The following is a 13,665-nucleotide window of genomic DNA, read 5'->3' on the forward strand; positions in this document are numbered from 1 at the left end:
TGCGTAATGGCGTTTTTCCAAAGCGCTATGCGCCTGACCGCTACCCAAGAACCCAGCCAAAAGTTCTTCCGCGCCTGTATGTGCCCCCCTTACCGCACACATACAATTATTTTTTTTTAACAGCCGAGCTGTTTAAGCTCGGAATAAGGCCTGTGTCGTAGACAGGAAACTCGGCGGGTATGCGCCACAGCAAGCGGGTATGGGCCAAGCAGCTCCTAGCATAGCATAGCCATGAGTATTATAGTATAGCAAGGGGCTGGGATAGGGTAGTGAAGGTGAGCAGGGGGGAAACGAATAATAATATCCGGGGTTTAACGTCCCAAAACCACGATATGATTATGAGGGACGCCGTAGTGGAGGGCTCCGGAAATTTCGGCCACCTGGGGTTCCTTGACGTGCACCTAAATCTCACGGGTCTCGAGCATTTTCGCCTCCATCGAAAATGCAGCCGCCGCAGCCGGGATTCGATACCGCGACTTTCGGGTCAGCAGTCGAGTGCCATAACCACTAGACCACCGTGGCGGGGCGAGGGAAAGGAAGAGGAAAAGGAGGAGGTGAGAGGGTGCACCATAGCATAGCCATGTACAGTATAGCATAGAAAGGGTGGAAAGAGAAGTGCGGGTGAGGAGAAGTGATGCGAGGGTTAAGAGGAGTGACAGGAGGAGAGAGGGCAATGCAGTGAGGGATAAAGAGAGGAAGACAATGAAAGAAAGAAGAGAGAAGAAGTAGACGAATAGAGAATTCAATCTGCGTTCGCCAGGTGGCGGCGCCTGCGTGGCAGCTCCGCTGTTTACTCAGATTTCACAGGCGTGGAACTGGCTTTGTTTGTTTTTTCCCAGATAGAAACAAATAAATTTACGCATCGCTAGACCGTCCGTCGCCAAGTATCTCGTTGAAACTATAATTTGCAAAATTTTATTGAATATGAGGGAATGCAAAAATAAGGCGCAGATAAGTTCAGACTAAAGCAAATATTAGGTTGACAAAGAGAGAGAGAGAGAGTGTGTGTGTGTGTGTGTGTGTGTGTGTGTGTGTGTGTGTGTGTGTGTGTGTGTGTGTGTGTGTGTGTGTGTGTGTGTGTGTGTGTGTGTGTGTGTGTGTGTGTGTGTGTGTGTGTGTGTGTGTGTGTGTGTGTGTGTGTGTGTGTGTGTGTGTGTGTGTGTGTGTCCGCGTGCGTGCGTGCGTGCGTTTGCGTGCGTGTTGATGCTGGCTGTGGCTGATGACGATAAAGAATTATGGCTGAGCACTTTGCAGTGGGTGGGAAGCATTAAACCACACACTCGTTGTGCAAATTAGCATTGTGTGATGACTGGTTGTTGTTTTACTCTTCTGCCGCGCTATATTACATAGGTTTACGCGATTCCTTGCCCGACACGGCGCCTGTATAGGGTCTTTTTGCAAGTGAGTTTCAAGCACCAGCGTGGCTCTGTGGTACAATACTCGACTGTGTCTGTCATTCCACAGCCCTCTAGGGGAAAAAAAAGGAGCCATTTCACTCTTTTTCGTGAGTCCTGACTTACCACGTGTATGACTCTCTTTAAAGAGACACGTGATGTCTCTTTGGAGATCACAATACTCTCGTAAGAGAGTCGTGGGACCCAAAAGGGAGTTAACGTGCCTCTCTAAAGAGAGTCACATACGTGGCAAGTCAGGACTCACCGAAAAGAGTAACACATACTTGTAAAGGCGTTTATTGGACGCTGGCGTAAGGGTCGACCGGTAGCTCAACCAACGGCTCAATTCACGGACTCTGAGCACGAGCAGCGTCTACGAGCAATGCACGGTAGAGACAGACTCACTAGACGGCGTTTGAGAGGTTGCCCCACTATATTGTGCGTTATTCTTCGCTACAATTACACCCGGGGGACGAAAAGGGAGCCGTCCGGCGACCTAGCAGCTCGCCACTATGACTAGATCATACGCTCGATGTTGTCAATGTGGCGTCCACGACGGCGCATGTTCGAGCACTTTTCAACGGGTTCACTCACATGATGGGCGATGCAAGTTCGCCGACTCGATAGGGACCTTCGTGCTTGGGTAGTTACTTTTAGGAGAGACCAGGCGCAGCGGTAGGAACCGAGAGACACACAAGATCTCCAGGAAGGAATGCGGGCGCAGAAGTAGTGTCGCCGCGAGTGCTCTGGCGCTCTTGGTCATTGGAGGTAAATGCCCGTGCGAGGTCGCGGCACTCTTCGGAATGTCTCACCGTGTCATATATGAGCTCATACTCAGAAGCATTCGGCCGGTACGGTAGAACAGTGTCGATGGTGTGCGACGGGTGCCGACCGTACAGTAGGAAATAGGGTGAAATGACAGCGGTGCTCTAAGTAGCGGTGTAGGTGACGCGATGATGACGAAGGGCAGATTGGCGTCCCAATTTGTGTGTCGGAGGTGACGTACATTGAAAGCATGTCAGGGAGTGAGCGTGCCGCCGCCGCGGAGGGCGACGGCCACCGCAGCGGACATGCCGGCGGCAGGCGCAACCGCAGCGTCCGAGCAATGTACGGTAGAGACAGACCCACTGGACGGCGTTTGTAAGGATGCCCCACTGTATCGTTACTCTTCGCTACATACTCGTTTTTTCTTTCTTTTTTGAGTGAGCGTCAGTGTCCTGCACCACGTGTCAAATCGGTTGACTTGCAATTCTTACGTCGATCATGGGAAAAATACCCACGAAATCACCAATCACCTATATATATGGCATCCTCTTTTGGCTACGACATGGCCAGTCTGGTACACGGAAAAAAAAATCAACAATTTTTCGAAGTGTCCATCGCGTGTACTTGTGCGTGCTAGCGAACTCAACGCGCTGGGGAATTGTGCGATTGTTTCTCGAGACTCGAGAGAGCTTCAGAGTGATGATGATGATGATGATGATGATGATGATGTTCCTTGGATGATGGCACCTACCCACTCAGGGGGATCGGCCAAGAGTCGGGCGGATCATAAAGTCTGAAAATTTTAAGAGCTAATAGATGTTACTGTATCAATTAGAATGAAGCTTTCTTTTTTTTCTTTTTTTTTGATTTGTTTTTTTTTTGTTTTTTGTTTTTTTTTTTTAATGAATTCCAGTTTTTGATTGGACCGTGTTACATAACCTCCCAAATGGCCAAATTGTTAATGTCATTATGACAATTTAAAAATGATTAGCGGTTGATGTGTCGAATAAGACGATTTGATTCGCATATGAATTTCTCGATAGCACTGTATATATTCCCGTCCGAGTGCCCCAGCACAGAAGCCCCAAAGGATAACAGTATAGTTGAAGTAACTGGCAGATCAAGGTGCCGCATTACAATTTCGATGGTTCGTTTTCTGAGAGAGGAAAAACGTCGGCATTCCAGCAAGAAATGTTCGATTGTTTCTGCCTCATTGCAAAAGGAACATGTAGGAGAGATCGCAAGACCAGCTCTGTGCATGTATAAATTAAGAGTTGGGATCCTACAGCGCAATCTTGTCATTGCTACTTCTATCTGCCTTGTTTTACACCATTTTCTGCTCCAAGGGAACTGAAGGTGTTGAAAATCTGGTGATGAAGCGAGACTAGGAGTAAGCAATGATAAAGCGCGCGCTCTAAATCTGGCCGCAGCGACGAACGCCGTAACTGGAAGTAGATCAAGGAGTGGGCCTGCAAGGGAAGCCTTTGCCAAAGTGTCCGCAACTTCATTAAATACTATTCCTTTATGCCCCGGAACCCAAACTAACCGCAGGTTTCGCAAATGCTGTGGACCAAGTGTGCGCAATAATCTTAGAGTATGTGATTCAGCTGGGGTTGTTAAAGCAGAGCACAATGATAATGAATCGGTTACTATAGCCACTGAAGTTATGGAGACGGGAAGTTTACGCAGGGCCAAAATGACAGCTAAGAATTCAGCCAAAAATATTGGTGTATGATCAGGCAGTCTTACAGAAAAGGACCAGTCTAGTTGTGTGGAAAAAATTCCAACACCGGCCTTTTCCTCACACTGCGAAGCATCAGTTGCTATCACAACAGTCGTGCTAATCTGATTTAAGTGATCTTGAAAGAGTCCATTGAGTACATTCCAAGCAAGTAACTTTGCGTTGTTAGGGAATATATCATCATATGTTATCGCCAATGAACTCAATCTATTATTCATTACCATTACATCTTTAAGGTTTATCTTTAATGGGTCCAATTGCCGCTGTGTAAGAATCACCTGTGGGGTGTGGAACCGAGGCCACGAAACATTAAAAAACAGTTCTGGCTGGCTTATAAATACATATTGGTCTCGTCTTATCGGCGATTCATAGAGCCTTAAGAATGTTTGAACTGTTAATATTTTGAATCGAGTGTTCAAAGATGGGATTCGGGATTCCTTATATAGAACTGCATTTGCTACAAATTTTGGTAACCCAAGGCACCAGCGAAGTGCTTGGCGTTCAAGCAAAACTAGCGGATTTAACTTCCACGCTGGTGCGCCGGAGAATAAGGCACATCCAAACTCCAGTATAGGGCGTATATACATACGGTAGATCATTATCAATGTGTCTCTGCGCATGCCCCATCGATGATTGCTAATCCTTCTGAGTATTCCCATCGCACGTGATGCTTTAGTCGCCGTATGTTCAATATGCATACGCCAGTTAAGCTTTCCATCATAAATAATTCCGAGGTACTTGACTGTTTGCACTTGGGGAATGTCTGCTTGATGGAATGAAAGGGATATATTTATGTTGTCTAGCGGAGAGAATGACAGAACTGCACACTTCTGTACATTAATGGTCAAACGAATACTGTCGAGCCAATATTCCAAGGCGGACAAGTATCCTTGTAAAAGGACGTACAGTGACTGAATGTCATCCGCCGAGGCAAAGAATGCTATATCATCAGCATAAACATACGTGTTTACGTTTCGATGACAAGGAATGGAGCTAAGCAATATATTAAACAATAGAGGTGACAACACTGCTCCTTGAGGAACACCGCGTGTTTGTCTGAATTTACCCGTTGAAATACCACTCTGTACGCAGTAAAACTCCCTGTCCAGCAAGAATTCAGTCGTCCACGCAATAAAATAGTCAGGCAAGCCAATCTCTTTCATCCTTTCAAGTAAAATCGGGTACTCTACGCTATCGTAAGCTTTAGAGATATCTAAAGTAACTAGTGCTGCGTACTGTTTCTGACGCCGTGCCAGCTGGATTCTACTCTCCAGATCAACGTGTGCACACCATATTGACATCCCTGGTCTAAATCCAATTTGACAGGGACTCAATAATCCTTTAGCGGTCACAAATTTGGTTATCCGTGCGTGTAATAATCTCTCAATTAATTTGACAAAATTGGATGTTAACGAAATCGGTCGTATGTTGTCAAGAGCATACCCTTTATTTTTATCTTTAAGCAGGGGAATCACCTTCGCTACTTTCCACACTGAAGGAATCCAAGTGTTTCTAATCGAATAATTTATGGTATCCAATAAAACATTAGGAGCGACATCGAAGAAAATTTTCAACATCTTTGTAGTGATGCCATCAGGACCTGGGGCTGCCGCTGGTAAACCTGATACCACTGAGGATAACTCAGTCAATGACAACTCTTCACCATACTCGAGACTGTCTTGTCGCACAAAAGTTGAAGGAATGCAGGAAGAAAATCTAACCTCCAAACCTCTGGCAATTACATCTAGAGAGTCTTCTATTTCTCGGGTAGTTAGCACAATTGATTCTATGTTTAAAGAACGCGGAATTAATCTGATTGATCTTAAGTACCGGAACAGCGCGCTCTTATTTTTAGACTTTGACAGAAATTCAAAATGGCGAACATTGTACTCGTCCTTTGCTCTCGCTACTGTTCGTTTGAATGTCCCTGCAATAAACTTGTAGTTTTTCCAGTTTCTAGGAGACTGATTGTGCATGAGTGCATAGACTGTCACTTACCTTGAGCTCCTCATTTTCTTGATAGAGGTCCACAGTCTCCTCGTGCATGAGCCCGACCCCGTTGAGCGAAAAAGAAGCGGTGACGCCCCTGGCACGAGCCCTGTTGTCCCACATGTCGCCTTGTCCCTTGATCACACGATAGAACTGCAACGGGAAAGCGCGAAAGACCGCGTAGTCAAGAGACGTCCACGCTATCGCACAGGACTTTCACCCACGCAGCGCGACGGCATATCTTACAGGTCGTACACCGCGTAATGGTAATCCCATCTTTGGAAACTTGGCCGAAACTATCCAGCGAACGTTGTAGCTTGCTCCTCACAATAAGAACATTGACTCGCTTAAATGACATGAAAGTTTGAATGCGGCCAATGATTTCATGCAAGTTTTAATTTGGTATATTTACTTCTACCAATGCAACCAATCTTTAGCTAATGTGTAGCAAGAACAATTAGGTTGGCATTCAAGTAATGCACGTGTTCATTGCATTCGTGAATTACGTTGAGAAGTCGAGTAAAAGTTTAGTACGGTCGTAGACATTCTTCGAAGTGTCAAGGATTTTTCCTACAGCGCATACAATACCTATATTTGTTTAATAATCATTAAGTAAAACATGACAAACTGTTATCGGCGCCCTACGATGAGAGCTAGACAGTCATATTTACTTGCATTTTGACTCACAACTTAAACTCCAGCTTATTTAGTATGCACGTATCTACTTTTGTTCCCTGCTTTGCATTTTGTATAACGATTATGCTTGAACGATGCTATAGCGTGGTTTCTCACTGAAGTGCTTGTAATTGTACTTTTGGTTTGATTTACGGGGACATGCTATCAATACATGACATCCTGCGCTTCACAAAAGAACACCCTCGTATCTGACATCAGTACGACGAAACGAAAAGAAAGATGTCCACTTAATTGTACTCGAGGTATTGGTCATGTCGTGAAAATATGGTATATTTTTATATGAAAAGTCACAGAACGAAAAGAACTAAAAAAAAATACAGGTGCCGTTTTCATGCGCATACTCAACTCTCTCACACATCTCAAGAAAGACTCCGCAAAAAAATCACCAGCTCGCTGTTACGTGCCGCTCTGGTCAGCTTGGCTCTTTATTGTTAAATACAAAGTACATTACATTCTAAAAAGAAAAGAACCGCGTCAGTCTAATTTCGACAGCTTCTCTGCTAAGAGGAAACAAACGTAAAGAAAGAGTTTTATATGCCTGAAGTTGCAAGGTCGCACTTACTCCATAAAATACAAAAGATAACAACACCAACATTTGGTCTTCATTATTTTCTGCAAAGGGAATCAAAGGGATTTTTTGAAAGAATATTTACCACTCCAAGGTGACCGTGAGTTGCTCTTTTGTGTACTTTTACACTTTTGTCCTGTCGTTTTATTTTCCTGCTAATTCAGGCGCTAGGTGCGCGCTCTCGCACTGTAAACAACAGAACTGCGTCAGAGTTCGCACCGCTGCAGGCCAAACGAAAGCCAACCTGCTCCCATGGATAAACTTCCTGCCTTTGTATACATTCCCTATCTCTCTCTCTCTCTCTCACTCTCTCTTAACTCGCACAGCAAAAATGTTTCTTTAAACCTCACATAAACAGAACCTCATAGACGCCTTCGCGCCACAAAAAAATAAATGTGAATGAAAACTGCTTTTTCGATGCCAGGAAAGACGGTGACTTTTTAAGGGCTAGTTTTTTCTTTTGTTAGACACAATATTAATGAGAACTAACAGACAATAATGCCAAGGAAAGTATAGGGGGTGTTATCTGTAGTAATTAGGATATAAATGTGAAGAAAGTAAAGTGGATGAAAAGATAACTTGCCGCCGGCAGGGACCGAACCTGCGACCTTCGAATAACGCGTCCAAGTGATTTATAAGGCGCGCATGTTACTTCTGCCAGTGAATTCAGTAAGAGTAACTGCTTAACTGCTGTGTCGTCGCCCGACAATCAACAGCGCTGCGAGAACGTATTCATGGACCAGGCAACGTCCTGGTAGGCCAGATCTAGACAGCCTTCCTTCATTTTATGTGAAGGTCCCTAGTTTTAGATCTAAACACAAAGATGGAAAAGCCTTACCTTTGGTCCGAAGATTAGGATGACAGTAACAGTGGTGCTCAGCTGCGTTCGAATAAATCCGAACAGGTACTTCACATCGGGGCTCGCGCTCGGCAGAATCACCAGGCTGAAAATGGAAGAATGGCGAGAACGAAAAAAAAAAACTATCTCAGACATTGCTTGTACGTTGCCTATCCTATCGAGTTAACCTTTAAGCGTAAAAAATAATAGTGACAGCTTTTTGTAGTACGACAAGGGCATATCTCGAGTAATATCTCATTGTTTTTTGGGTTTTTTTGTTTTTGTTTTTAGTTATTTTTGAAATCGTGCCGACAGCTTTTCAAATAAGAAAGATCACCACTGATAAAACTTGCTGATATACTTCCGTCCCGACCAAATCGATGCGCGCTGCGGTAATGTTACGAGGTGCACGACATACACTATATTGCACAATAAATATCACACGATCTGTGGCGCCGCCACTTCCAAGCCAAATCTGCGATGGCCGGTACTCACGCTTTCCCTCCTTAAGCGTTGAATTGGCGCCATTCGCGACATCAACAATCGTAGTTTTAAAAGTTGTACAGTTCTGTACTTCCGCTCAAGGACAAATGCCGTTCAACGAACAAGCGTCATGAACTAATAATGATACAAGAAATACATGACGTACTTCACGGCGCTTATGGCCGCAAGGCTGCTTAAGTGGGGTGTTTAAGAAGGTCCACGTTTTCATGATATGTACATACACCCGTGAGCAAAAGTATACGGAACACGGAAGCGCTAGCCGAAGTCGCTGTCTACGCCGTCTAGTCGCGAGCCGTCCGCTGTCGAGACATTGCTTTAACGGAATAGCTGTCGAGAGCATTACTATGACGGAATTCGTCAGACAAATGCTCTCGACAGCAGACGGCTCGCCACTAGACGGCGCAGACGGGCAAAGGTATACGAACTGCAGTGATCCGTATACTTTTGCTCACGGGTGTGCATATGTTTCGCTGCAAAATTAGATACTGATATAGTGTAAGAGCATATGCAGCATTTTCTATGAGATATAAAATTTATGCACATACCACAAAAGAAACTTATTCGTTTAATCTAGGAACATATAAAAAAACGTTAGCGCAGCTTGCCCTAAGTCGCGCAAGGCCGGGTCATAGCAGAGCTGGTGGGCACCTAGCTGGTCCTGGCTTGGCTTGGCTTTTTACCCTTTCTATTTCCCGCCACTTGCTATAATATGGCTATGCAATTACAATTAATTAAGTTGCAGTAACTGCAGCAATGCTACAAACTTATTGTCGATATGCCATCACCTATGGACATAACTACTCGGCTGATCCATTCGTAGCACTGTAGCGCTTAGCAATTTTCTTCCAGTAGCCCCGATTTCAGAGCAAAGCCACAAACTATGATGAACGTAAGTAGTAGGCGCTGCAGCAGAAGACTTCGAGCACTTCACGGGAAATTCAGGTGTTAAAGCTTAGGCCCACCTTTACGCTTCAGAAAGATTTTTATTGGGTGTCAGGCGAAACTACTGCGTGCAGTCTAAAGTAATCACCTCCCAAAAGAACTGTCACAGCAGTATTGGTACAAGAGGACAGTGGTTGTGTGGGGCGAAATGCGAAACACCCGTGTACTAAGGTTCACGTGCAACCGCGGGTGGTCAAAATTAATCCGGAATCACCCACTACGGCGTATCTCATATTCATATCATGGTTTTTGGGGCGCGAAAAAACCCAGCAATTAGAACTGGGCATTTGCCTTCGTCTCAGATAAACTACCAGCCTGTTGTTTATTGTCATTCACGTAGCACTACTGAAAGGGAAATCTTGATAATAATATATGCGGTATTACGTAACCTCCCTAAGCACAAGTGTGCATACGTTTATACTTATGCTGTCAAAGAGCAAACAGTTATTTCCCTGTTCTTTCGCAATTTTCCGGAGGCCAGCCGAGCAGCCAGACGCCAGGACAAAATATTACGCGCTCATTATAGAGATACGTGAGCCAGATAAGGGAGTATTTCGGTACGTGAGCCACGCATATTCTTAATCACGGACAGCTATGAGATCAGTAACGCGATAAGCGGTCCAATTGCGCAAGCTCCGACGAAAATGAAAGGTGGGCCTTGAAGAATGAACTTCCGCGTTTCCGTTCTCGGCACATTGAATACGCATGCCGGATGGCCACTCTCCACGCGCACCGCCGCCACTATTATAATTCGCAGACTACTCATGATAAGCCGCGATCCGTGCCTCGAAAGTGAGGCACGCCATGGTTTGCGAAATCACCGGAGGCTCCTGTGAAAAGGAGCCACTTCGGGTTCTCATTCCACCCACGAAGTCTACGGACGGCATTCACCAGCGCGCCACAACGCCCTTGCCGTTTGGCGGCCAGATAAGCGGCACCACATGCGTTCGCCGCGGGCGTTGCTGCCGATGCTTGTTGACGCGCGATGCAGGAGCTAGAACGAAAGAGCGAACTGGAGGGTAAACTGGTGCGGAATCCGACAAAGACCGATAAGGATGACGGAGCGGTCAAATTGTGGCGCGCAACACGTGACGTCACCACCATATTGAGAGGGTGGAGTGTCCGCACGTATAGCACCCACCGACACGGCGGATCCCGAGAATCGGGCACGGAACAACAAGGACGAGTACGCTCTTATCGGGCGCCGGTGAGCTGGCCTCACGAAGCCACGCGCGCCCGGTCGCGCCCGCGAAATGTCGAGGCAGAGTGGAGGAAGGGGATTGCAAGGCTGCTTACTGAATCAGCATCATGATGAGGTTGACTATGGTAATGTTGTAGATTGCCCAGCTGATGTGCTTCGCCTCGTTGAAAAAGGACTCGGCGTTGCGCACGTTGTAGCAGACCCTGATGCCCCACAAAAGGAAGAGGAACTCCCCTGCGAAAAGACAGGAAACGGAGTCACGCTTATCAGTACGAGCTTGTTATATGACGTCAAGGCGTCCCGTTAAATGAGGGAGAAAAGTTTCGGTTGCCACCACGACAATTGCGTGGCTGGCCGGATAATGACTAATTTATGAAGGCCCTCGTTAAGTGATGCCCGTAAGATGCACAATGAAGATATAGAAACGATGCTAAGAGGCTGTTTGATAATCATCCGATAAATTAAGTAGCACCCAAAAGCACACTTCAACAAGTCATCTTCTTGTTTTGCCGGATCAGATAACGCTTATCTTGCTTATCTTGCTGACCTTATTATCGCTATCCTCGTTACTACCAGTGAAGAATGTTAAATCACGACGATGCGCTCATTTCCGGCGTGACTTGAAAGCACCGACGACCAGGCGGCGTTAGAGAAAGGACAGGTACGCGAAATAGACTACACTTATTAGGGGGAAGGGGGGAAGGGGGGGAGACAATTACAAGCACAAAATCTACATTTTTCATAGAGTGTAAAAGCTTTTTTTTTTTCATGCTAGCATGTTGCGCAACCTTGAAAATAATTATGCTACGCAATTCAGTCGAAGCCCAGGTTGGGGTTATGCGTGTCGGTCAGTGAATAATACCCCGGTCACACTGGCAAATTTAGTGTCATTTTGAGCGAGTGCACTTACGCTCACAGAGTGTCACTTTGGCGGCACGCTGTTACACGAGAAAGAGAAGTGTGCTTTGGAAATGATGGCAGTGGCAATTGGTGGTTCAGTAGCGCAACATATATTTGTTATTTTTGGCGATGCTCGCGGTTTAATTGCTTATTATAGGCATGAACATAATTTGCAATGAACATTGCGCGCAAATGAAGTAAATATTGCAACCGCATAACGTCATTGGTCATCGCGAGCCGAGACAAGATGTTATCATATCCAAGACGAATCGAAAACAAAAATGGAGGACTCCGGTGCAGAAGGGACGCGTAGTGGTGACGGGCGTTTGGAGCGTGTTTTGGCAGCAATCATTTCCTCCTCCCAAAGGCGTATAAGCGTCCGCGTCTCTGCGTCGGACCACGTTGTCTTCGCGGAAGTGGCACCCGTGGCACACGCCATCGCAAATGATTAAAGAATGACTGACCTGCACATGGCAAGAAAGTAAACAACGTGACGGACGCGGCCATTGCACGGCATGTGCTCCCGCATACCCCTAGCGGACGTGACCGCAAACTGCCCGAGGGCGAGAGTAGCGAGGTTTTTTGTTGTAATATCATTTATTTGAATACATGGCAGTATTCCTAATAACGAGCACGATATGTTAAAGATACCATGATCATTGCGTTTTGCATTAGCGTATTTATTTGCAAGCCACTGCTGCCGAGGATAGACACTCCGTCGCAGCGAAGTGAGTTTGGCGAACGCACTTGCCGGCAAGTGTACTTTGCAGCGAGTGTCACTAAGCGTTCCTGTGTGACAGCGTGCAGATGACACTACCGGCGAAGTGCACTCGCTCAAAGTGCACTTAAGTTGCCCTGTGTGACAGGGGTATAATAATATGTGGGCTTTAACGTCCCAATGTCGGTCAGTGAAGTCCTCAATATTACAAGAGAGACCAGCTTGCTGATAGTAAAAAGTGTTGGGGTTTTACGTTTCAGAACCACCATATGGGGCACGCCGTAGAGGGGGACTCCAGATTCGACTACCAGGGGTTCTTTAACGTGCACCTAAATCTAAGAATACGGTTGTTCTTTGCATTTCTCCCTCATCGAAACGCGGCCTCCGTGGCCTGGAATCGAACGCGCGCCCTCGATCTTCGCAGCGCGACACCTTACCACGGATAGCTTGCTGAGACAACTTGAGAGTAAGTCGCACGTCGCATGTTCCAGTGTGTCTTGCAGGAAATCCTTCAAACCGAAGACAATAAAGATATTCACAACAACATGAGCTATGGATAGCTTTCACCTGCGGTCTTCGATGACTTCACTGATGCGCTATGGTGGTTTTGTCTGGCTTCGCGTGGAACTCAAGTTTCTGGCACAGACTACCCTACGCCGCTTTTGCAGGAATAAAACCTAACTAACTAACTAACTAACTAACTAACTAACTAACTAACTAACTAACTAACTAACTAACTAACTAACTAACTAACTAACTAACTAACTAACTAACTAACTAACTAACTAACTAACTAACTAACTAACTAACTAACTAACTAACTAACTGCCCCCCCCCCCTTTCCCCCTGTGCCCCCGTAAGGCGTTCCTCCTCATTATATTGTGGTTTTGGCACGTAAAGTCCCAGAATTTATTTTTTTATATGTGTAGAGCTGACCATCTAATTCGAGGAAGTAAGCAAACATCATTTAGCGCTACTGATCAGGCAGCTAGCGTGCGATAAAACTGACTACCCTAAGAAACAGAATGGGCACGTGAGACAAGACAGCGCTCACGTACCAATGGCCATGGTGTGATCCCACCAGTTGTATTCGCACTGCTTAAACTTGAGCCCATGCCAGTCTTTAAGATAGATGCCATCGGGTGGAGAAGAAATGGTCCAAGTCCCAAGGTAGATCGCCATCTCCAGCAGTATTGGGAACAGCCACTGCAACAGCTGCTTGTCTGTCAGCTTCAGCTTGTGCGCTGATTTGACGCGGTACGTCAGTGACACCCTGCAAGCAGAAAAGCATCATTGTGAACTACGCGGAACCTGTGACAAGGACAGTTATTAAGAGGGCCAGCAATTACAGATAACAAAAATAGATTCATTACATCAGTGCGAGATATAAATGCGTGCCTGCTTGTCTG

The 13,665-nt window shown here is 45.9% G+C and overlaps 1 protein-coding gene across 1 annotated transcript in view; it reads right to left on the minus strand.

Moving 5' to 3' along the window:
* Nucleotides 1-13,665, minus strand: part of LOC119404996 (probable G-protein coupled receptor CG31760) — a 166,890-nt gene that overhangs the window by 10,959 nt on the left and 142,266 nt on the right. Inside the window, exons 11-14 of the mRNA XM_037671748.2 lie at nucleotides 13,315-13,529; nucleotides 10,734-10,872; nucleotides 7,992-8,097; nucleotides 5,899-6,042 (exon numbers count right to left, since the gene is read on the minus strand). Coding sequence (XP_037527676.1) covers nucleotides 5,899-6,042; nucleotides 7,992-8,097; nucleotides 10,734-10,872; nucleotides 13,315-13,529 — 604 coding nt within the window. The remainder of the gene's footprint in view (nucleotides 1-5,898; nucleotides 6,043-7,991; nucleotides 8,098-10,733; nucleotides 10,873-13,314; nucleotides 13,530-13,665) is intronic.

The sequence above is a fragment of the Rhipicephalus sanguineus genome, chromosome 1, assembly GCF_013339695.2.
Source record: "Rhipicephalus sanguineus isolate Rsan-2018 chromosome 1, BIME_Rsan_1.4, whole genome shotgun sequence".
Lineage (NCBI taxonomy): Eukaryota > Metazoa > Arthropoda > Arachnida > Ixodida > Ixodidae > Rhipicephalus > Rhipicephalus sanguineus.